This window comes from Monodon monoceros, unplaced genomic scaffold (assembly GCF_005190385.1).
Source record: "Monodon monoceros isolate NGI ecotype Baffin Bay Population unplaced genomic scaffold, NGI_Narwhal_1 Super_Scaffold_18, whole genome shotgun sequence".
NCBI classification, from domain to species: Eukaryota; Metazoa; Chordata; class Mammalia; order Artiodactyla; family Monodontidae; genus Monodon; species Monodon monoceros.
Genome location: NW_021703774.1, coordinates 47,084,949 through 47,110,734, shown reverse-complemented (window position 1 = coordinate 47,110,734; position 25,786 = coordinate 47,084,949). Strand labels below are relative to the sequence as shown.

The 25,786-nt window shown below is 47.6% G+C and overlaps 1 protein-coding gene across 1 annotated transcript in view; it reads left to right on the top strand.

The window, feature by feature from the left end:
• Positions 1-25,786, top strand: part of CACNA1E (calcium voltage-gated channel subunit alpha1 E) — a 367,243-nt gene that overhangs the window by 56,658 nt on the left and 284,799 nt on the right. Inside the window, exon 2 of the mRNA XM_029227981.1 lies at positions 11,443-11,709. Within this exon, the coding sequence (XP_029083814.1) occupies positions 11,443-11,709 (267 nt within the window). The remainder of the gene's footprint in view (positions 1-11,442; positions 11,710-25,786) is intronic.

Genomic DNA, 25,786 nt, shown 5'->3' with positions numbered 1-25,786 from the left:
GTGTGTGTGTGTGTGTGTGTGTGTGTGTGTGTGTGTGTGTGTGTGTGAGTGCGCATGCGTGAGCGTGAAGGATAGCTTCCTTTCTTTTAACACAAAAAGCTAAAGTTTCAAAGTAGGTGGGGTGTGGGTTAAACACTGTTCTAAATGGCAGGCCTGCTGTTCGTGGGGAGGGAAAGTGGCCTGAAAGTTTAAAAATAACCTGAACATTATAGACTCCTGTGAATTCTACAGCCTGGAGCACCGTGAGTCTGTGGGTGTCTTACCTGCTGGAGGGTAGGCAGGGAAACAACAAGTTGAAAGGCAGGAGGATTTAAGTGCGCTGAATCCTTTAGTGGCACACGTTGGCAGCAGAAGTATTCGTAGGAAAAAACTTCAAGCCAAACCGAGTGATCAGGATCGATATTCCTGAATGGTCGGAATGGCACTAGCCTTGGATTTCCTGAACACAGAGCACTGGCTAATATTTGGGTCTGCAGTGCTGTGTACCCTCCTTCTCTGCAGCTGGGCGTCATCTCCTCTCCCTTTCTCCCTTCTCTCCCTCAGTGACCCCTCCAGAGTTGGGCTGAAAACTTTTCCAGATAGCTACCTAGAGTGACCCACCAGGGAGCTCAGGGGCTGGGGCATTTGGGGTAGATTTGGCCATTCATTGGATAACAAGTAAATGGGATAGAAAACCATGTTCATCATGAGTAAACAGTGCACACTGATATACACTTTGGATTTTGAGAAGTTTTGGAGAGTTTGAACAGTTTTTGAAGGAGGACTCAGTTCTTGCATGGCTTATGCCTGGGGATGTAGCAATGCAGAACTGAGGCAGGTCAGGCTAATAGTACCAGCGTGGATTGGAATACAATGCACTTGACAGTCTCTTTCCACAGTTGGTCTGTCAGTAGTCTCCTGAGATTCAGATGGCAGGCGCTATTGCTGTCATTTCCGCAGGTGGGGCACTAAACCCAACCAGGACTGAGGGATAATTCTGTCTTGCCACACACACACACACATAACTCGCTTATTCTGGGGTCTCTCAGAACCTGCTGTAGTGTCTGGACATTTTCTTGCCTCTTGGAATTGTAGGATCATCATGACAATAAGTGACCACCCCAAATCTCTATTAATGATATCAGTGAGAGGCCGTACAGTGTGGTGGTGAAGATAATGGATTTTGGAGTCAAACAGACTTAGGGTTGATTTTCTGTGATGTCATTCACCACCTATCTGACCTTAAGTGAAATTATTTAGTCTCTTTCAGTTTTGCTTTTCTTATGTGTAAAATGCAGATTAGAATAATACCTACCACATATAATTATTCTGAGAAATAAGGAAAGTAAAGGGCTTAGGACAGTGCCTTGCACATAATATGTATTTAATACCTATTGCAATTAGTATTATCACTAATTAGTACTTTTCTTTGTAATTATTCTTTGCTTGCTTGACGCATGTCCCTTTTTCTCTTTGTTTTTTATAGTCCTGGAATTTTTCATATGAAATTATGACTTATTGGAGAACAGAGATTATTTTAACAAGGGGAAAATAGCATCATAGGAAGCTTTGGGTGATTATATTAATACGTGACCACTTTACATCTGGTAGAATTTCTTTGAAGAATGTGATTGAGTGATGGGGCGATTATGTGAAAAACAAAACAAAACAAAAACGAGTTTTTAATGGAAAGGGCTGTATAGTGAGTATGTCTGTGTGTGTCCAAGGGACTGGCTTGTTAAGGGTATTAGAGAGGAGTATTTCACAGATTCTCTCTTTTGATTGAGAATTACATTTCCACCTTTCACATTTTAAATGACACATTAGGAATATTTAGAAATCTTCAAAAGAGCTTATAATTCTTCACCTTTGAATGTACTGTATTTTTAAGTCTGTCTGAAAGCTCTCAACAGCATAGGAAGATTCCTTGTATATGTTTGGACACGTGACTGGCAGAACTTGAGATCAGATCAGAAGCTAGTGCGTATGTCTGCATACAGTCAAAAGTGTGTGTGTCTCTTTCACATGTAATTTTTTTTTTTTTTTTTTGCAGTACGCGGGCCTCTCACTGTTGTGGCCTCTCCCATTGCGGAGCACAGGCTCCGGACGCGCAGGCTCAGTGGCCATGGCTTACGGGCCCAGCCGCTCCGCGGCATGTGGGATCCTCCCGGACCGGGGCACAAACCCGAGTCCCCCGCATCGGCAGGCGGACTCTCAACCACTGCGCCACCAGGGAAGTCCTCACATGTAATTCTTCATAAGGGAAAGAGGTGTATGATGGTGACATTTGCCTTTTTTGTAGAGAGAAGAGATAGAACCAGTTAATTCTGTAGTCGATTTTTTTTTTGAAGCAGAATTTTATTCTGCTATGTTTTATTTTCTGAGGAAAGGGATCTGAAAATATTCTCTATGTAGGGATCTGAATGTCTCTTTTTAATAACTGATTCCCCAAACCTTAATTCAACTACATTTTTAAAGAGCAGGAGATATTCCTCGTAGGGGAATGAGCCCCATAATTTATGATGGATAAAATGAGGGTGAGGCTGTTATTGTGCTGGAAAAGGTCCCCCTGAGTTAGAGTCACCTGATCTCCTACGCGAGAGGTAAGCATCCCTTCCTATTAAGGGGAGGATGAACACTCAACTCAGAAAGATCAGCTTGGAAACATCAGACAACAGAACAGAGACTCAAAGTCAGTGGCAGAATGTGTTAGGAGAAGGGCAGCCCCTCAGACAGGGACCAGCTACCTGGTTGATGCCAAAGCTCTTTTCACCAGAAAGAGTTGCAGGAGACCCAATCATTCATTCGTCGACTGTGTATTTAGTAAAGGCCTGCTATGAGGATAATATCATGCAGGCACTCTAGGTAATAATGAAGGAGAATATATGTCTTCCGTACTTGAGAAGCTTATACCACAGTGGAGGAGACATGGCATGCCTAACTGCAAACTTAAATAGGAATGTACTGTTGAAGTTATATCCATGGCAACAATGACAGTGAGTAAACAGGGTACTGTGGATGAGCGATACAAAAGCTCTGTGAGTTTATAGGAGGTAGAGATCACAGATTGACTTGGAGAGGTTATGGAAGTCTTCATCGCAGAGGCAGAATTGAACTGAACCACACACCTTGAGGGATACCTCGGAGTTGGGGAAGCAGAAAAGAGGAAGCGTGTGCTTGGGTCAGTCCGAAGCAGGTGCTGTGAGTAAGAGTTTTGAGGTAGGCGTGGGCACAACGTGTTATAACTATGTTAATGCTCTGGTACATGGGTAGATGGTGTTGGAAAGGTAGGTTGAATTCAGATTGTCTTGAGTTGTCAGGCTAAGGAGTTTGGCCATGTTTTAGGCAGTGAGGAGCCACTGAAGTCAAGTGATTGACAGGGAGAATGATGTCACCTGGGTAGAAAGTGGCATTTTTGGAGGGGGAGCTTGCTTTGAAGGAATTATAATGAATTCACTTTCAAGTACATTGAGTTTGAGAGGATGGTGGGTAGCCCAGTCGGTACAGAGTTACCCATTACTTAATTGTGCATTTGGCTATGGAAATGAGGTGAAAGGTACGGGATAGAGGCTAGACGTGGAAGTAGAGGATAGTTGAAACTGTGGGTAAGGACATGACCCCAAAGGGAGAGAAGTCAGAGAGAAGGTCAAGGGGTTGAGGACAGACCCATGGGGCCTCCCACGATAAAGGGACAGGAATAAGAGGAGTAAGAGAAGGACCGGGCAGTGAGGTGGGTCCTTCTCTTACTCTTATTCTGGGAGGGGTGGAGACTGGGATGCTAAGGGGCGGACCTCTGAGAAGAAGGGGAGGTCAGTGGTGCCAAACCCTGCAGGATGGTCCAGGAGAAGGAGGGGAAAACAAAGACCATACAAGGTCAGTGGGGTCTTCGTGCAGTTTCTGGGGGTTGGAAGGGGCAGAACCAGTATGGTCTGCTCGGATGCACGTTTCAAAGCTGGCCTCAAGTCCATATCATATGGGAACGCCTTATTCACTCTGATTATTTTATACCAGGTGGGTGTAACCAGCTGTTCAGCGGAGGAGAGAGTGGGAGAGAAAGGGTGTGGTGATGGACAGGTGGTGGCTTAATCTGCGATGATTCCAACCCAGAGTCCTGTGAGAGACAAGCCTGGTGGGCGGGGTGGGTGCGAGTTCCCTTCATTGGACCGGCAGGGCTCCTCTAGACTCTGTTTGGGCTCTGAGCTGCTGCTTTGCCTGCTGGTGGGACATCTTCTTCAAGAGTGGAACGTGGGGAGTGAGTGGGTCAAGAGCGGCCAGTCAGTGCAGGATGCAGCCCAGCACCCTCGACGCCACGTGAAGGCTCTCATTTTCTTTCTGTTGAATGAATGCATCAGCCCGAGCCCACCCAGGCTGAGCAAGCTTTGCAATGTGTGGGCTGTATTTTGTTTTCCAAGTCAAGAGGCCAAGGGGGCAGATGAACGGGCGTGTTTGCGTCAGTTGTTTTCACCCTTAGATGGCGAGGCACCCTCGGCTCACCCCTGTCGGTCAGAGCTGGAGCTCTGCGGAGTGGTCCTGCCGTCCTCTGCCTCGGCCGGACAGCAGGGCTGGACGCTGAGGGTGGGAGCTGAGGTGCACAGTGATGGGGCAGGCATCCTTGGCTGTCTGGGGCTAGACACTGAACCTCCAAAAGGGGTTAATGTCTTTCAAGTTTGACTTTTGTCCAGGCCGAAAAGTGACCTCATCTTACGGAAAACAGAGGATTGAAGTGGTGATACTAGACTCATTTATGATCCTAGATACACTGCAAGAAATGAAAGATGCTGACTGCTTAATGAATTCCCTACCTTTCATCCCCTGCACGCCCAGGCTCTTGTGTCCCCCAGCACTTCTCAAGGTCTCCAGTGCTGTCTCTTTCAGGGGGTGCCACTGATTCTTCTGTTTTCCCAGCCGCCTCCAGCCCGAGGGGACGCCTCCCTCCTCGGCTCTTCCTCCACCCCAGACCCTGTGCTCTCTTAGGGTGCCCGCCACATTCTGCCTCCTCTTAGGGTTCTTTATAAGGATGTTTTCCCCTTCTCCTCTTTTAGACCGTAAGCTTTTAGGGGCCGTGACTGTGTCTAATTTATCCTTGACACTCAGAATCCCTGGGAACAATGCCAGGCACATTAAAAGGGGTCAGTGCTTATTTGTTCAATGCGTTTATGAATTAACGAAGAAGTAAACAAGCATGACTCTCCCAGGTATCAAGACCTTTGGGGTCTTCAGACTCTGGTCTCTAATATTTTGCTTTCTTTTCTCTTTTCCCTCGTCTTTCTAAGTCTCAGGCACTTACACGTCTCTCCACCTCCATCTATCCTGCACACACCACAGCCACCCGTGGGATGCACTTCTGAAGTCTGCTTTCAGAAGCAGAAAGCTGTCAGATGTGCGGTGTTTGCTGTGTGTACCGTGGTCACAGCTAAAATGTAGTTAAGAAACACTTATGCGGCATTTATTGTGTGCCAGGTACTGATCTAAGAGCTTGATATGTATTAACTAACTTGATCTTCATAACAGCCCTGTGGGACAGGTGATGGGCATTCTTAGAAATTTAACCCTCTGGGAGACTCTCTGGCTCAAGGTCGTGGCTTACTTCTCCAGGGTCTAAGATCATGCCTGTGACCAGACTCTTAAGCAAGGAAAACATGATCCTGACATGCAGCATGTTAAGTGTGGTCACACATTGTAAGGAATCCTGACCTCATTACCAGGAGATGCAGCTCTGCTGTTTCCTGTCTCTGTACACTTGGACACGTCCCTGAACCTCTGGGTCCCAGGTAATAATAGAATGTGTCTCAACGGTCCTGCAGCAAAGATGCCGTGAGATAACGTTACCACGGTTGGCACCCAGGAACTATTGAGTTGTCGTAAATGAATGGTTTAAAAAATATTGTTTGGCAAACTTTGCACATCTATAGTTAGCTGATAGAGGGTTGGAGCTGTGCGGTTTCTCAGGTATAGGTTTGAGAAATGCCGGTTCTAGGGACAGACATTACATAAGGATGTGAAGTTATGTTTTCACCCAAGTCAGGGCTGTAAGGTATTGTGGAAGCCGCCAGACTCCCAAGATGTCTGCATCACCATAATGCTCCTCTGCTCTGCTATGAATTTGCATATGGTCTCCTGCCAACTTTTCTTCTTAAAACCCAATCCCAAATCCTCTCTGCATTATGTTCCTTAGAGCAATGCTTTGCATAAGAGTCTATTTCTTGGAAAGGCTCAACAGGGGAAAAATAGAACAAAAGGGGCCCTGATCACTTAAGCATAAGCGATCTGAGTGGAACTGGCCGGGTAGGGGGAGATGAGGGAGTGGGGCTGGTGTGAGGGCACACACCTTTAGATGAGGCGAAGGTGTGCAGACTCCCCAGTGGTGGGCTGAAATCTCCTGTGAAGATGGCCCAAGACCTGACAGATCTGGGAAGAGCTTTATGAATGAGGGAAATAGGCTAAGTGCTTCTCCATCTTTGCCACTCACATCTCTCCATCTTGGTACAAACTCCCATGGCCTGCCTGGTCTGGGGGGAGCATGGCAACCTTGTTTCCTTCCTTTTCCAGAGGATGCTGGAGGGACCCCCTACCAGTCAGCTTCTCTCTTGCTTGCACTTTGAATGGTGCCCTGGAGTAGAGGAGTTGCGGGGTTAATGCTTTGGAATTGGACTATCTGTGTGGGATTCATACACCAGGAAAGTTTTTCACTTGCTTCCTTGGATCCTTTTGGGTTTCTAGTTTTCAGGTCACTTCTTGCAGGAAAACATGTAGACCTTTTGGCTGCACCATCTTAACTCGTGTGTGTGTGTATGTGTACCTTGTACTCACATGCCCAGTGTGTGGGGCTGCACGTTTCAAGTACTGTGAGATGGCTGATTGCATTGTTGGTGAAATTTGGGGCTTGGGCCTCAACAAAGTACCACAGGAGTAGAGGGCTAGTGACAAGAGCTCCCGTCTAGGAATGTCTAGGCTCTGAGGTGTGGTGCCCGAGGTGCTAGGCTGCCAAGTACCTGAGCTCACAGGGATATGCTCACAAATGACCAGTAGATGGTGCTCTAACAACATGAAAATATGGCTGCTCTCCCTCCTGGGCTGGAAAGGGATTTTAGGAAACCGGTTTCCAATCAGAATTATGACCAATTGATGATTTTTTTTTTTTTTTTTTTTTTTTTTTTTGCGGTACGCGGGCCTCTCACTGCCGTGGCCTCTCCCGTTGCGGAGCACAAGCTCCGGACGCGCAGGCCCAGCGGCCATGGCTCACGGGCCCACCCGCTCCGCGGCATGTGGGATCTTCCTAGACCGGGGCACGAACCCGTGTCCCCTGCATCGGCAGGCGGACTCCCAACCACTGCGCCACCAGGGAAGCCCCAATTGCTGATTTTTTATATTTCCATTTGTGGGTCTTTAAGAGGACACTGGAACTCGGGACATGGCAAGTTCCCCTTACAAAGAGCATTACGGCAGTGACCTAATCTGAAGTTTTTTCTAAGGATCCTCCCGGATCTTGAGGGCAGTAGATGTGTTCCCAGTTAAGCGTCTTCCCAGCGTGGTCCCAGGAGCATTTGGCCACTGATCAGGTTCAATTTGAGGATGGTAAGCCCAGCATTCCCATAGGCTTAGCGTGATCGCATAGTTTCTTCTCTTCATGTTGAACAATTTGGGATCACACTATTACTGCCCCTGAGAAATTAGCCTGGGTATTGGAAAAAGCCATCAAGTGAAAGATCTGTTAGAAGTCTAAAATCTGCCTCTTATCAGATGTGGACAAACTACTTAACATTTCTGAAACTCTTAATTCGTTCACCACATCAGGGTTGTAATACATGTGTTGCCAGGCTGACCTCAGAGGTTTGGAGTTAGATTTACATAAAGTGAAAACTATTGAAGACACGTAAGATATTGTTCAGCCATTAAAATTGTAGCCCTCTGGGGACTGGGAGAATGGGGGCATCGGAAAGCATGAAAGAAGTTCACAGATCTCAAAGGGCTCAGGAGCTGTGACAGCCAGGTGGGGGTGAACGTGAGAGTGTGCCTTCTTCCCAGCATTACTGTCCTCAGGCCAAGTCCATTCCCAAAGCCATTTGTGCCATCACGTTTGCCTTTGTCCTCTTGGGCTCCACCCTCTAGGAATTCCCAGTTTTTAACTCCCCTACAGAGGCTTTCACGCTCCCCAGCACACTTCACATCATCCCCAACACATGCATTTGTGATCCCTGCCTCCTGAGAAGGTAGGAAGGTAAGCCTCAACTGCAGTGGGTCCTCACATTTCCGTGAATAACCTCCTGTCTTGGGAATTCTAGGTCCGTAGAATTACAGCAGCAACCGAGAACACAGGACATTGTAGAGAGAGCAAAAGGAATTAGTACTGGATCTCTGCTTAGTAGGTGACATTGAAGACACAAGCCAAGGGTTCCTGATCTTCCATGAACTTCTTCCAGGAGGTAATGGGTTGGTGAGCCCTGCTTCCTCTGAGAATGAACAGGCATGCCACCCTCTAGCCTGCAAAGGCCGGGACACGAAGCAGAGGGATGAAGTTGCAGCATGAGAATGAGGTCCATCTAGCATTCTAGCCAGTAAAGTTATACAATCTAATTTAATCCCAGAAGCGTATACTTTATTTTTATCATCATCTATTTTGTCCATGATTGTGATCTCAGTTCCTAAAACAGTGCCTAGGGCTCAGAAATATTTGTCAAATGATTTGAATGAGTTTTGTGCTATGGGTTATGGTCCTACCTCTGAAAGCATGGATTTGATCATTTCCGAAAGTCTTTTCTAATCCTGTATGGTTTACAGGGCTACTGAGAGAGCCACTTGTGACGGGTTCTAAATGACTGGCAGCTGACGGGACTTTGGGTCCATAGTATCGCCTTCCCTTTCACTCTGACTAGGTGTTCAGGCAGAAAAGGACCCTCCAACTGAGGTAGGTAGAAGGACTGAGTAAGGCAGTAATGGGAAAGCAAAATACTCTGACTCACCTCGAATAGTAATTTGGCTTAAAATGGGCCTTCCTGAATCAAAAGGTCAACACGCCATGCCCAAGGGCAGCAGTGCCTGCTAGGGGAGGACGCGTTGAGACCATTCCTTTTGTTTTCCAGCACCAGAGACTTTCCCTTCACACAGACACACACTCACATACATTCTCACACAGCAGACCCGTGTCAGTGCTCACATGGCCTTGTCCAGCACACACACACATCCACCGAGGAACACATGTGCCTCTCACTCAGATGTCACCTCTCTTCTCACCAGTTAATCTCACACACAGACACTGCCTTCCACACCCGCGAATCCACACTCACCCATGATTTCCAGCCTCCGGGCTATGGTCAGTCCTTTGTTTCCTTCCTCTGTCCCCACCCCCACCTCGTCTCTTCCATGGCTCAGGTGGGGAGGATTTGGATAGGGCTGTGCGTTCAAGTCAAAGCAGGGGGGCAGCTGGTACCTATCTTCAGTTCAAACCACTGACTCACCTGTGCGCAAGGGCTTGGTTGCTAAACCCAGGGACTCGTTCTCTGGGGCGTGAAGTCCACCATTCCCGCTTCTGCAGCTCAGACGCTAATTCTATTTTTTCTTCATTCTTGGGGTGTGTTTGAGGAAGTCAGTGGAGAGGACTTGGGAGTAAAAGATAGGGGTGGGAGGATCCCCCTGCTTGAGAAGGTCGTTTTAGCCTAGAACTCACTACCTCGGAACTCAGTATCCCAGAGATACAGGGCTCTATTAGAGCCAAACCCAAGAGGTCGTCCCAGATCGCTTTTGGAGAGGGGCGGGGTGCAGAAGCTCCCGCCAGAGCTGGCTCCAACACCAGAGTGCGGAGCCCCCAGAGGTCCTAGCGTCCCTCGTGGGACCTCCAGGCTGCTAAGTGGGGACATGGGCAGAAGAGGGTGCTGCCTTCTCTGCGGAAACCCTGGGGCAGCGCTCTCGGAGCCTGGGAGGTGCGGAGGCGCGGCGACCCGGCCCCGGCGCAGGGCGCGTAGAGCGCAAAGGCTTCGACTCCCGGCTAGGGCGGCGGCGCGCCGGTCACTGCGCGGGGCACAGCCCCAGCGGGCGCCTCTCGGCGGGGACAGGAGGCGCGAGAGCGTGCGCGCGTGCGTGTGCGCCCCCGCCAGGCCTCGGCTCTCAGGCGGAGACTCCGCCGCGCCGCCAGCTGCGCCAGCCTGTTTCCTCTCAGCAGTACTCGGGGAAAGGCGATTCTTGCCTGGATCTTTGCAGAGGGGGCCCGCTACCCTCTGGCTACATCGATCAGTAGCCCAAGCCAGCCTCGGGTCCCAGGAACCTCCTGCAGAGGTTGGCCGGGTCCTTCCGGCTCCATCCCCGCCCCGCCCTAGCTCGCCAGGCCCGCCCCCGCTTCTTCTGGCTCTTCAGTACGCGCCTGACTGCGCCTCTGCGCTCCGCTCGCTCTCCCCCTCCTGGCCTCGCGCTTCTTCTCTGCCCCTCGGAGTGGGGCTGCCAGGGTGGAAGAGGAAGACTGAGTCGGTAGTGAGCAAGTTCGGTCCTTGGACAACTCCCGTGCCAGGCTACCGCTGGGCTCAGCTGCAACCTGTTCCTCCCTCGCCCAAGTGCTCGCTCGCCCGCCCGCCCGCTCGCTCCCGCTCTCCCGCCCTCTCACCGGCGCAGCCGCGGATCGCTGTTGCATGCTGATCCGGAGAGGCGGCGGCGGCGGCGGCGAGCGCTCCGGGCGGATGCTGGCACTCGGGCTTCGCGGCTCTCTGGATGCTGCTCAACTTCTCTCCCAAGCGCAGGAGCTTTGAAGTCATTTGTCCCTCTCCGGTTGGATCGACTTCTTATTTTGATATTTTGGGCGTTGCGGTTTACGCAGCAACCTCAATACCGCTCTCCCCCTTCTCTCCCTGTCTCTCAACCTTTGGATGCGTCTGTGCTGGCAGATTTAAAGACCCAAGTCTTGGCTGTGGGATTTCTCAGATGGACTTGCGGGGGCTGGCGTTATAAAGCATGTCACCATAACCTCGTCCTTGTCTTTTTTTTTTTTTGAAAAGTTCTTTTGTTTTCATTTTTCCCCTCCCCCTACCAATAAATTACCAAACTGTTACCTAGCGGGCCGGTGCCTGCCTCTCTCCCAGAACTAGGTGGTGCGTCTGCCAGAAGAGGAGCTATGTTTGAAGAGCAGCCTACTCCACCCGTCTCCTCTCCAGTCCCTGAACGCCACCACACACTGGCATTTTGAAAAAAAAAAAAAAAAAAAAAATTGCCTCCAGAAACTGAGCACACCCAAGCTCTTCCCCCCTTTTTTTCCTCCTTGAGGAATGGAACTTCGCAGAGGTTGTATTTAGATTCAACAGTTCAGAGCGGCGGGGTTGCAGCTGCCGCCTTTCCGAAGAGCTCGCGAGGCTCCCCGGAGGCGGTGGTCCCCGTGTCCGTCTGGATGCGGCTCTGAGACTCCGTGTGTCTTTCTGCTTGTTGCTGTGTGCGGGTGTTCGGCCACGATCACCTTTGTGTGTATTCTGTCTGTTTAAACTTCAGGATGGCTCGCTTCGGGGAGGCGGTGGTCGGCAGGCCGGGGTCGGGAGATGGAGATTCGGACCAGAGCAGGAACCGGCAAGGAACCCCCGTACCGGCCTCCGGGCCGGCGGCCGCCTACAAGCAGTCGAAAGCGCAGAGGGCGCGGACTATGGCTTTGTACAACCCCATTCCCGTCCGACAGAACTGTTTCACCGTCAACAGATCCCTGTTCATCTTCGGAGAAGATAACATTGTCAGGAAATACGCCAAGAAGCTCATCGATTGGCCATATCCTTTCTTGCCCACCATCGCTCCCCTCTCCCCCCTTTGCATTTCTTCGGGTAAGGGGGGAAACGTAGCATGGAGTTTGCACCCCCATTCCTTTCCTGGTGCCGATTTGCCTCTTTGCTGAAGTGCACTCTGTACTTTGGTGCACCTAAGAGGCAAGCTTGGTGCTGTAGAAACCGATGTGGGCACTAGTGTTTTGCAAGGTAAGACTTTTGGTTTTTGATATTTCCTACGTGGAAGTCTCCAGCATCCCTGGGTGCGTGGTGTTGTGGTGTCTGCCCCTTTCGTGGCTGGGCTTTATTCGATTCTCAGCCCCCTAGTCCCTTCACAAGCTGCATAGAATGGGTTGCCCCTAATATCTGGGTTTTCTTTCATACTCAGCCCCCCTTTTCCCTCCCTTTAAGCCATCCCCTTTGCCCCCATCCCCACCAGCCAGGAAGACACCTACACTGTCAGCTTGTAGGAAAGTCAAGACTCCATGAGGGGATTTATCAGTTCAGAAGCTTCAAGAGCTCTGAGCCAAAACCCTGTAGACAAGTTGACAAATGGATAAATAACGCAGGCGTTTGGCTTGGGACCCAGCTAACTCTGCTGGGGACTGAGTTTAAGTTCCACTGGAAGTGGAGTGATTGAGTGTGTCAGGGGAGGCAATCTCTAATGACACAGCCCAGACAACGCAGAGTTCAGGCTCTCTTCTCAGCCATGAAAGAGCAGCTCATCAGGGCCCATCCTTTCCTTAGTCCTGGGTTGGGTATCAGCGGAGTGCTCTCCCAGTGCCCAGGATCCAGGCAGATCTGCTGGGCCTGCATTCGTCAGCGGGGTGCTGCGTCAGCTGAGCCCAGAGGTGTGCAAGCAGTCTGTCTCTCCCTAGATCCAGAGGAACTGCTCTCCACAGAGAGCTGGTGGGGGGACTCTCTGATGGTAACGGTGTCGGGGTGAACGGGCATAGAGAGCGGTTCTTTGCCGGTTTGATGAAGTGCACCAAATGTGGGCTGCTGACTAGGCATCTCACTGCCTCTTTCTTCACGAAGAATATGGGCGTCTGGCAAGGTCTCTAGGAATTGGGGGTTGCTGGATGGTGAGGGGGATGAGTAGGGAGCAAGCCCGTGGGATGGTGTTATACGTGGGGGTAGGCTTGGAGACATGGGACTTTGATGCTTGTGGAGAGAGATTTCTTGGGAGGGATGCACCTGCAAAAGAGGCCACTCCTCTTCTTCCCCATCCTCCCTCCCCCCCTCCCCCACCCTCCAGGTGTGCAGCAGGGAGACAGCTGGAGCCACGTTAGGTCTCTAGTAGCAGCGAGGCTCCTGGCTCACTCCCCTCGGGGTCTGGGCATCTCCCTGCTACTCCCACCCTCGTCTCTGGCCTTCCCCTCTTTCCTCCCTAGTTCCCTGCCTCAGCAGCATGGCGATTGGCTGGCTCGTGGTGCTTCTAGGCAGTACCCCTCATTAGAAACGGAGGAGCATCTCTAGGCAGATATTCTTCCTGCTGCTGCTCGAACCCTCCCACAGCCCCCGCTGGCTGGGCTTCTTCTCTCCTTCTCCCTGCACTCCCCTCCCTCTCCTACCCGCACGGAGTGATCCTGGGGCCAAACAGTACCAGAGTTAAACCTACCTAGGGTGAGGGGGACTGGGGAGGGGAAGGGTCCGGTCCCTGCAGTCCCGCCTGCCGGTGAGCTGCACAAAGCGACAGCTCTCATTGTGTTTCCGTGCTGCGGCTGCGAACGCTGCTCTAGTCAGGTCCCCAGAGATTTCTTCAGCGGCACCCCCTTCCCCGCCCGCCTATCTTCTACAATTCTCCAAAATTTCCCACCCACCAGGTGCTGCCTCTCTGAGGGGCCTGTTTACCTAGACAGGCGCCCTCCCGTTTCCCGGCGGTAGACAAAGCCGCCCAGCCGCCGCGCGGGTGGCAGAGTGTGCCCGCAGCCAGCGTTGGTACCTCGGACAGCGCCACCGAAACTGCCCCGCGGCCTGGGCGCCACCGTCCCCGGGGTTCAGCACCTCGGGCACTTCCGGCCGGGCCCAGGCTCCCGGGAGGGGAAATTAAGCACGTTTCCTACACCACGCGTTCGCCGCTTTTCACGTTTTCTCTTCCGCTGCAAAAACGCCGCCTAGAATAGCAGGAGTTGCGAGCGGCGCAAGGTGCGACTGTGGGTTTCACTGCGCTCTTTCCTTGTCTTCGGCCAGAATGCGCCAAAGAGACTCAAAGGAGAGACTAGGGAGTTGACTTCGGCATCCTACTCAGTGCCTTGGCCTTGAGCCCCGTCCCAGTGGTCTCTTCCATCCCCATAGTTGGAAGTTTCACAGTGCTTCTACAGCATGTAGGCTGTTAGTGTTTGGAGAGCATCTGCTAAGGTGTGTAGTGGAGACCTGTTCGCAAATTTAAAACACACCATGTTTGCTGTTTATTCCTGGCTGTACAATGTAATTGACTAATATATATTCCCTCTGGTGGTGACCATGTGGACACATTGCGCTTCTGTGGGTTCTGCGTTTGCTCTAATACCGCATGTAAGTTCCTAGTCTCACCTCTCTTCTTTTCTAATTCCTTTCTGGAATTATATTCCTTTTTCTTACTGGGAGTCAGTGTGAGCACTGGTTACCAGTAAAGCTTGGGAGCTAAGCTCTCTGGGTTCAAATCTCAGTTCCTTCACCAGCTCTGTGACCTTGAAAAGTTACTTCATTTCTCTGTGACTCAGTTTCCTTATCTGTAAAATAAGGATGGTAATAATGAGTTACTGGGAGAATTAAATGAATTAATATATGTCACGTTCCTAGAACACCGCCTAATTCCCTGTAAACACTAGCTATTATTATTAATAGAGTCCTTCAGAAATTTCAGCATACCAGAAGGGAGGGATCTTAGTTCTAGGTGAACGAAGTCTTCTAGGCTTTTGTCTCCCACAGACAGCAAAGACCAGCATCACCTGGAGGCTTGTTAAAAATTCAGAATCCCAGATACAGAGAAGAAACCAGTGGTTTCCACAAGGGAGAGGGGCAGGGGGAGGGGCAAAATAGGTGAAGGGGCTTAAGAGGTACAAACCAGCAGTTATAGTATAAACAAGTCACAGGGATGTAATGTACAGCACAGGGACTATAGTCTATGTTTTATAATAACTTTATATGGCATGTAATCTATAAAAATATCGAATCACTATGTTGTGTACCTGAAACTAATATAATATTGTAAATCAATTATACTTCAATTAAAAAAAATTCAGAATCCTGAGCCACACTTCAGATTTACTAAATCAGAATCTGCATTTTAATAAGATCCTCAGGCGATTAGTATGCCTGTTCGCGTCTGGCAAGTACTTCTGTGCTCTACGTAAGGGCCAGATTTTCACAGAAAGGAAGGTTCAGGACACATGTCAAGACTTGTTTTGAACTGTCATGTTCACATGCAACGTGCTTGAGGATTTTGATTATTCATGTAGTACACTTTTTGAGATGTATACATCTTTTCTTGGCTGCAAAAAGTCACTGTAGAACTAGGGGGATAATATGTACTTCTGTGTGCTGTGTTAGTGGTCTCTGAACACCACGTAATACTGGTCTTTACTCAGATTAGCCTGAAAAGATCAGTTAAACAGAAGGAATGATTTAATTTAGACTTGCCACTCTCTGACTTGGTTGGGGGTGGTGATAACCTCATCCAGTTGTTAACAGGGAAGATCTCGTTCTTATGGGAAGAAATGCATAGGATAACCTAGATTTGGCAAGAACTGCTGGTGGCAAGTCAACAGCCCACTCTGAATGTATTTCATTTTTCTTGGAAGCTACGTCTGCACAGGGAGATAATTTTATTTTCTTATGGCATTCTCTGCTGCAGTGGATGCCATAACCTTTTTGAAAATGCTAATCTGACTTAAAATGTGGTATCACATTTTATATGATTCCTCTTTTTCTTTTTTGCTCATCTAATAGATCTAACAAAAGGGTTCTCTTTTTCTCAGGGAATTGGCTGCTGTGAATGTCACCCCGCATTCACTGTGTCATAAGCTTACTGGCTCTAACCCTTCTGTGCCCAGGCCCAGTTGCCCTCATGGTTTGTGAGATGTTCCCCACACGTTTGCACTTTTCCAGGTTAGAGGATGAAGGGAAGAAATGGCATGTCTGACTTTGTGCCATTGATGGGCGGTGGGAGATTTCTCCCCCACTGATGGTGTGGGTTACCTCAGAAGGGGAGCACATGTTTCATGTGGAAATGAACATGGTTTAAAGTAGGAAGATCAAATGTGTTTGTAGCCACTGAGCTGATGAAGCTCATTATAATGAACCTGTGGATATTCATTCGTGATTTTTTGTTTCAGAGAATTTCTTTATAGCCCCAAAGGGCTCTGGCTTTGAGTCAGAGGTTATGTGCTTTATTGTGGAGAATTTCCCGTTGTCAATTATCCATTATTTTTGGAGGGTTTTGCTGAAGATTACTGAAAGCTTTAGTTCCCCAATCTCCCATTATGGCATATACTTTTCTCCTGTTCTGTTGCCTATAAATATATTGCACCGTGAAAGATAGTAGACTGTAATCCTGGCAGGAATTTCAGGTTTGATGTAACTCTAATGGCTCATGAGTCAGAGCACCTTGATTAGGGCAGAGGGTGGCAGCTAACAAGAATGAAGTCTGTAATTATATCCTGTGATCAGATAATGCAGAAAGTCTTCACATCTTCTGTGTACCTGGGCACAGAGGCAGTGAAACAGATAGCGACTGTAACTGGCACTGATGCTGCGGGATAAAGGTCTTCATTTTCTGAGTCTCCCAGGACAATCTCCATGTTGCCTAGTGGCTTTGCCCTTGAAATAAGGTGTGAGAAATGTTTCCTCCAGAAACCAGGCTAGGACTTGTCGTGGGGACCAGTTGTAATTGGGATGCAGCCTGGAATGCTAGTTGGAGTGAAGGAGTTTGACAGAAATGAAATGACTTGAGGATGGAGACAAAAATATCTTGGATGTGATAGTGATGTCTGTTGGTTTGCATGTCATTATTTCCCCACTTCTCTCCACTTGCTTTCCCTGTGCTAGGTGCAGGGCACACTATGAATTAAAGGAGAAAGAGGAAGAAAATAACGAGAACAGGCCTTCTTTTTTTTAAACATCTTTATTGGAGTATAATTGCTTTACAATGGTGTGTTAGTTTCTGCTTTATAACAAAGTGAATCAGTTATACATATACATATGTTCCCATATCTCTTCCCTCTTGCATCTCCCTCCCTCCCACCCTCCCTATCCCACCCCTCTAGGTGGTCACAAACCAGGCCTTCTTTTTATCTTCTTTTGAAAGATCTAGACTCTGGGATTAGTAGCTCGATCCAGAATTGCTTATCTCTTTTTAGCTGCTGCTATACAAAATGTAGGTGTCTTTTTCCCCCCTCAAACTCTGCTGCATTTCCCCCTCTTTATAGGAACATCTGGTTTCTTTCCATTTTCATATTCTTAGTTGAAATAAAATGCAGTCGAGATGTGCAAAACTATCAGAACTCTTGCAGACTCTGGCTCTCTGTGTTCTATCATGCCATCAGTAGCCTCCCTCTTGTCATCTGCAGGGCTGCCTGGGAGGCTGCAGCGCCCCAAGGCCAGCATGTGGTCCAGCCCATCAGAGGCAACTGTGCTGATCTAATTTTGTTTATCACTGACCACTAAGACATTAAAAGGGGGAACCTATACGTGACTGTAATTAATACCCTTTTATTCACGGAGAGAGAGACCAGGTCCTTTTCTTCACTTTCTCTTTCTGTCCAGTCCTCCACCCTTTTCATCTTTCTATATTTCTCTCTCTCATTTTTAGGTTCAGCCTTTGTGAATAATTCATTATATGTGTGGGTTTTTCCTAGGCTTTTTGGAAAAGGAAGGTTATTCATCTTCTTGTTGGTTATGAGGAAGATCTCTTGCAGAGGGCCAACTTCACAAATCAACTTTTTTCTCTAAGTCCTCTATATTTTTGCAGTGGGATTGGGACACATGAGAAAGGTAGCTGGGGGGAAGAATCTTTTTAAATCGTTTTTTTCTTGCTGCTTTTGTAATGATTGCCTCCTACCCGGTCCTGTTACATTTGGGTGCCCCATCAGTTTGCAGCCATTCCCCTCCTGTATTCGGAGAACGTGGTTAACTAGAAGATATTTATGTCCCCAAGCACTTGTCACTCTGAATCCTTTCATCCTCCTAGGTCTTCACGCTGATAAATGCTGAGCCTCTGAGCTAAGAAGCAGGCTTCTGTAACTGCTTCATTTCAAATTCCAGTGTGAATTCACATAGGATTGGAGTGGGGAGCAGACACTTAAATTAGTGTATCACGCCCCCCATCACCATGTGACTTCTAAAGCAGTCCTTTCAAAGAGGGATAAAAATGCCAGGGACCTCTATCAACGCTTCTCTTCCCAAACATTCTAAACCTACGCAGAGAGGGCCGGTGGAGGTTCACCAGCCCTGTTGCCAGCATTGCCCTTAATTAAGGACGGAAAGTACAGCACAGAGTTTTTAGGTTCCTCCGACCGAGCAGCCTCTTATGCGTTAAGCCTACTTCAGTGCACTGTCTATGGTGTATTTTTGGTCACTGAGCACCCCAAGAATGTTTACTGAGTTTTTCATTCCCCACATCTTTGGCCAGTCTTTGGCTATAAACTCTTAACCCTATTTATGAGCCCCTATGTCCCCTTCTCTGGAAAGCAAGGAGCAGCTGGAAGGTATATCCTTAAGAGGCAGAAATGGGCCAGATTAAGGAGAACAGCACTGAATGACTTTAAAAAGTGTCTGTTATCCCATCCATACCCCGCCCTGTCCCTGACAATGCAGTGGGTTATCCCTTAGGGGTTTCTTTTCTTATTGTATTTTGAGTTCCAAGTTTGTAGGACTGAACAGTTCCACTCTCAGCCTTTTTGAATTTTTTTTTGTTTTGTTTTAAGGCCTGCAATGAATCCATTTTTGTAAAGTAGTTCATCCCAGAGGCAGGTGGGCGGGGCTTGGGGATGTAACTCCAGGCTAGGCTCCAGCTCTAGGCTCCTGTGGTCCAGCTAAGTGAGCGGCTTCAGGGAGGGACCATCCTGTGCCGAGTGTGGCCTTTGTGCCTGTAGGTGGCTGATTTGAATCTCTGTTGCAATTCTGCATAATTATGAGGCTTCTTTTTGGTAGGGGGGTGGGCTGCACTTGGTCCTGCTGCATTTTTGCTGCATCTGTTTTGCCTCATCTCTGGAGAATTTGGAAAGCCTGTTTCAGATGTACGCACTGGCTTTCTAAAGGCTTGTGTCATTAAAGCCAGAAGGTGGCGGTGGAGTGGGGTGTCTTTTTTTTTTTCCTCTTCCCCTTTAGGGGAGATGAAAAGGATGTGGCCACACAGTGGGTAACAGGTTAGAGGGGAGAAGTGCTCTGGTCAGTGTCAGGAACTGAGGTTTGCCAGTAATCAGAGTCTCGTATCATTTCCGTAGCCGAGATACAGGGAGCTGGGAGTGGCCTCAGGGACCCAGAGGAGAGCCTCTGCACACCAGCGTGAGGAGGAAGTTCGTGCTCTTGAGTCTTTCCCAGCCTTCAGCTCAGTTGGAGGTTTGAAGTGTTGCAAACTTTCTGTACCTTTCTCAGTTTCCACACCTCATGGTCATGGGGCTGGTCGGAGTCAAAAAGCATGAAATGGATTTTCAGCAGTCACTCACTGACGTCCTGGCAATTCCAGCTGTGTCCTGTTGGGAACTGTTTTGCTTCCGCTCTGTCAGGGATGTTCCTTGCCAGCAGGTGGTTTCTGTCAGCATCAAGGCTAATTCCTCATTTAGCTTCTTTGTGTTGAAGTCATACATATGGACTCTGTCTGTTTCATCTCTACCGTTAGTCTTCAAACTTCATTGTGTCTCAGAATCTCCTGAAGGGCTTGTTAAAATACAGATTACCGGACCTCAGTCCCGGAGTTTCTGACTTCATTGGTCTGAAGTAGAGACTGAGAATTTGCATTTGTCACAAGTTCTCAGGGGACACTGATGCTGCTGGCCCTGGAACTGTACTTTGAGAACCACTGCTATGCCTGGCAGTGCCTTTAGAGAAGACCAGCCTTACAAAGCGCCCATCCTAAATCTCCCTCTCTCTCACATAACAGCCTGGAGCCTTGCTGTTAACAGGGGTTCTTTGGGTTCAGGTAGTGAGTCTTTGAGACTTTCTTTACCAAAATATAGATGATCTTGGGAGCAGGGACATAGTAAGCTAGTGTATGACATTATCAACTTAGAGTTAGTTCTTATTCTTTCTGGGCTTATAATTGAGAGCAGCCTGTTCTGAGAATAGGCAAAGGACACGCGCATTTAATTCCAGCACCTAGCACAATGCTGGCACTTGGTGAGTATTCGGTAAACTGTTGTTGAATGATCGAATTAATCAGCTGAGATTGATTAAAACCACAAGCATCGGTGAAGTGCCTGTTATGTGTCTAGTGTTGCACTGACTGGGACCTGTAGGACCAGGCATAGCCTTAGTAGGGGAAGAGGAGAATGCTGGGAGGTGGTGAGGGCACTGGATGGCTGGCAGGGGATTGTAAGGTCATTACATGGGAATTTGGAGGTTGGAAAAGTAGCTTCACCTACTTTTGAACCTTGCTAAGGGTCGCTCTAGTCTCTATAATATCCAACACAGGCTGTGCAGAAAGTACATGGTGTCTGTTGTTATCGGGCATTTGGTTGTACAAAACTCTTTATTAATTGGCACCCAGAGATCTATGGTTTAATGACAATTGACGTTTATACTGATGGCCCCTAGGTACCACAGAATGCTGTAGTGCCTTCTGAATATGACGGCCAATGAAGCATTCGTTACATTACGTCAACATGGTTTGAATGGTGTGTGTACTTTGTTGTATTCAGAGCTGCTGCAAATTATAATTATAAAAGTAGCTCTTTATCACTTTTTTGCTAAATTAACCAAAATCTTCTTCTCCAGCTATACCAGATAATAGAGGAATTTCTGCATTGTTCTAGAAATGAGTCCTTTCAACTCTAGTAATACTGTAGGACCTGGAGATGGATCCTGATACAGTTGTCATAATGTCAGGTGGTGGTTAGAACAAAGTCATTATTTTTTAAATAGCTTATTAGCAAGCTTTAGATTTAGTGGGCAAGTTCTCCAGCTGACAAGCTGGCATTGCATCTAACTGGGTGTGCTTGGTTCTGTGGGCTCACATTGAAAATGAACCACCAAGATTTCCAAGAGGGTCTCCAATAGGCATCTCAGCAAGAGGTTGACAGGTGTCACCTTCCCCAACTTGATTGAATTACCCAACTTTTGTGCTTTGGACTGTTCCATGCTCTTTTATACGCCCATCTCATTTCTCCTTGATCAAGATCAGAGGATGTTTGGTTTGAAACTGTTCATTTCAGGGTGATGGTCTTTAGATGCTTAAGGCTATGGAACTTTAGAGTTGGGACTGACCCGAACGACTGTGTAGACGACATCTAGGTGACTGTTCTTGGAGTATGGGGACAGTTAACGTCCTCCTGGTACAGTGTTTTCTTGCTTTCTGTATCGGGATCACAAATCCTGTTGCAATCCAAGTGATGCTGTGGATGCCTCTTTCCTGAAAAATACACATACAATTTTGCATTAAATTTCATGGAGGGGCGGTCCATGGATCACAATTTAAAAATGCTAACTATGTTAGAAAATTCCCACATTCTGGGATGTTGGGATGCTGGGCCATCAGGACAATGTATCCTTTAGGTACAAGTATGACAGGACTTCACGTGGAAGAGCTACAGATATTTGTTTGTGTGAGTGCATCAGCCATGCTACCATGATGAAACATAAACATTCTAACCAAAGAGCATTAAGTCCATACTGGAACTCTTTCTCCATCACCCTGATAGATGGCCATCAGGCTTCTAGTGTCAGGGTGCTCTTCCATTATTAGAAAACTTAAAGTGTAGGAAGCTGAAATATTCCTCCTTATAGTTTCCACCCGTTTGTTTGTTTGTTTTCCTGTTTTTGTTCTGTAAAGCAACACAGACCGAATCTACTTCTTGTTCACTTAATGGTACTATGGTACTGAGCAGTGCCCTTGGCTAGAACTTTCTGTGATGATGGATATGTTTTTATCTGTGCTGTCCAGTGCTGTAGCTGCCAGCCACATGTGGCTCTTGAGTGCTTGATATGTGGCTATCGTGACCGAGTGTTCAGTTTTAAATTTTATTTCATTTTAATTAATTCAAGTTTAAATAGCCATATGGCTAGTAGCTACAGTACAGGGAAGCAGAAGTAGAGAGGCTAGATAGAGTCAGAAAGTCTGAGCTCCTGTCTGGGTTCTGTTCTTTGTTTGCTTTGTAACTGGACAGCGTCTCCCTAGCTTGTTGCACAGGACTTCTTGTGATCCCCTCGCACATGGCACCAACCTGTCTCAACCGCCATGATGCCCTTCTTTCCAGCTGTTCCAATGGGCCGCTTGAAGGGACCATCCTCTCCCAGGCCTCCATCCCTGCGTACTTGCTGCTCCCTCTGCCTGGAATGTTTTCTCTCTCCCCCCGACTTCCTGGCTTTAAGACTGTACTCAGAGGTCATTTCCTCCATGAAGCCTTCCTTGATATCTCTCAGCGGAGTAAGGCCAACTCCCTCCTTCTGGCTCCCATATGCCACCTAGTTTATTACTTTCTTATAACACTCACTTACCACATAGCTTTAGTATTGGTTGAAAATCCCTATAAGCGAAGGGCCATTATCTGTAAGTTCTGGAACTTAGAACAGTGCTTACTAACATTGGCATTTAACACACGTACCTATCTATCTATCTATTTATTTATACTATAGTTTTGACTGTGTTGGGTCTTTGTTGCTGCACTTGGGCTTTCTCTAGTTGCGGTGAGCAGGGGCTACTCTTCGTTGTGGTGTGTGGGCTCTAGGCGTGTGGGCTTCAGTAGTTGTGGCACATGGGCTCAGTAGTCGTGGCTCGTGGGCTCTAGGGTGCAGGCTCGGTAGTTGTGGTGCACGGGCTTAGTCACTTCGCAGCATGTGGGATCTTCCCGGACCAGGGCTTGAACCCGTGTCCCCTGCATTGGCAGGCCGACTCTTATCCACTGTGCCACCAGGGAAGTCCCCATTTATTTAAACTAAAATAATTTTTTAAAGTTTTTTTTTCTGTGAAAAAATGGCATTCTGACTTGACTTGAGATTGTAGTCAGCTTAAAGCCTTGGATCTTTTACTATGAATTGATGACAGAGTTAATTTTCCCTCGAACTGTTCTCATTCAATTTAATTTTTGAATGTGAATTCAGGACTCCGTGTTTATTTCAAATACGTTTTATCTCCTTGTTTTTGGTCCAGCAGTCCATCCTGTAGACATTCTTTTCAAGTGGGAACAGGGAACTAACATTCACTGAGCATCTATAAACTTCAGACTCCGTACATATTTTTATCCACATTTTATATATGGGGAAACTGAGGCTAAAGAAGATTCATTCGGTTGCCCAAGGTCATCACCAGTGAACTTGAACCCTGGTGGTCTGACTCCAAAGCTTAGGTGGTTTCCATTGCACATTGCCTCTAGACCCTGCTGTTTAGTGGGCATGCTCTTTACCCTGAGGGCTACATCAACTGCAGACTGGATAGACATGTGCTTTATGCTTTCATTCAAGTAACTGATAGAAATATGGTTAGAACTGGGGACCTCCCTTCTGCTTACTACTAGTGCATTGGTAAGTGCTCATCGACTGTTCAGCTTTTCTCACATTTCCTGAACGGTCCTTTAGCCAGGTGTTAGCTCTCTATTTTGCCTGTAAGGATATTGTGCGAGATATCCTTGTCACATGCTTTGCTGAAATCTGTACACACTTTTATGCCTATTTCATGCTTTGTTAGGCTGGGATATATAGCATCTTGCTTTCTGCAAAGTCCACACTGTGTGTCATTTTCAGAGACTCACTTAGACAATATTTTATTTCTTTACTGTGGACAGTTGAAGTGATCGTAGGAGTTGAAGTGATATCAGACGTCAGGTAGTCCAGTGCCCAGCTGATGAAAGCTTCACCTTAGGGTTTAGGATTTACCAGTCCCTGCTTGGAAGCATTAGAGTGTCATAGTTAAAAATGTGGCCTTTAGATTCAAATCTTGGTACCATCTCCACCACTTCCTTGCTCGTGCCTCTGGGAGTTACTTGACCTTGCTGTGCCTTAGAATCCTCAAACATAAAATGGAAATAGGAATTTTACCTATAAGGTGTATCTTACAGGATTTTTGTGATGATCAGATGAGATGACACATGGAAAATGTGAGAACGATGTCTGGCACATAGTAAGCCATGAATACATCTTAGTTGTTAGTATCTGGTTAATTTCAGTTGACTCAACATTGAATTTCTGCAGCTAAGTTTTCTCCTTCTAACAATACCATTTACTTTCTCCCGACTCTTGTCGGTTGTCTAACCTGAGCACTGCCAGATGTTTATGTGACCTTGCATTGGTTTTGTAACCTCTCTGAGCCTCAGCCTCTTCAGGTGTGAGGTAGAGGTCACCTACCCTGCTTTGCCTCCCTTGCAAGACTGTTGTGAGGCTAGCATCATCTAATATGTATGAAAACCCTTTGTAAACATGTTAGATATTAGCACTAGTGTTAATGTCAGTAGGGTTAATAAATACCCAACATTTTATTGAGTATTTACTATGTGCCAGATTCCTGTGCTAAGTGCGTCCCATGGATTATTGGCATTTATTCCCCATGACAGTTCTACAGAGATATGCATGCTTGTTTTCTACATTTCACAGCTGGGAAGATTACAGTGTGGAGAGGTTAACTCATTTGCCCAAGATTACACAGCAAGTGAGGCCTGGAGGCCTGGATCAGAGCCCGTGCTCTCAACCACTGCAACTAGGTGGTTTGCCCACCAGCCCTTTTTGTTTTTCTTCTCAAAGTTATTGGGTTTAAATTTTTAAAGACACATTAAAAATATCTACATCCAAACCTGTCTTTCTTCATGGGCCTCTGATGCCAGTTTTACAGCAACCTTGTCCCTGAGGACACACTTGGATTTACAATCCAGAAAAAAAAATATCTGTAGGAGCAATAATGATGCAGAAGTTTTCCAGCAAACTTTTGATAAAGGCAGATGAGATATTCAAAACTATCAACCTTAGACAAAGTCACTCGATTTTGTTTGTTTGATGGTGTGTGGAAGTGTCTCTCCTAGAACCCCAGCTTGGCCTCTGGGCAGGTTTTCTTCTCAGAGGTTGTCAGCCTTCTAGCCAACTCCTCCTTGTCTGTTTGGGTTTCTGGGTATTTAAAGTCTCCATCTTTGTTCTGTCAGAGAAGGGAGTCACAGTGGGATTCCATGAACTGTGGATGAAACTTCTGAAAGGGTTAGAGGCATGTGGCAGAGAGGGGGAGCCTCCATGCCTTGGAGCCCTTGGACATTTGCATAATGCGCTTAGGGAAGGTCATCTGACCAGGATACTGGAGGGCATTTTACTTGAGGGAACTGGGCACTGATGTGGATGTGAATGGAGAACCAGGATATACCACTTGGCTTCTGGAAACCAGGTGGAGGACCCAAAGGAAATTAGGGTGTGGGCCTAAAGAAAAATGAAAGGAACTGCCTCTTCTTTCTGCTAACTTTGGATTGTATTTGCAAGGGAGTTTGTATTTATGAGATAACTGAGCCAGATGGATGTACAAGGATACATGTGTTCTCCTGGTCTGCTGATATGAGGAGCAGTTGAAGGGTGTGGGCTTTTCTGGAGGTGGGGTGGGTAGGTGGATGTGGTAACATGAGGAGAGGCAGTTCTGGGGGATATGGGCCCATGTAGATTCAGAGGGTCATGATAATCCCTTCTCATCCATAGTTAATGTATGTATTTATTTTTGAGATCACCATCTGCCCCTCCTCCCCCAAAGTTCTATGGATAAGGGGCGGTACACCTTCTCTGGGTAACCTCTTTTCTTGGTGATGATTAGAGAGTAACAAACAAATGCCCGCCCCTGAATGTGCAGGCTCAGAAAGACTGAGCTCACTTCTGTCACAAACCTCAGTAGACAGGCTCAAAGGAGCAAAGCAAGGGAATAGATTCTGGGAAATGAGAACTGTCTGACAGCTTTCCACACTTCCACCGTGGAAGAGGCTGGGTTCAGA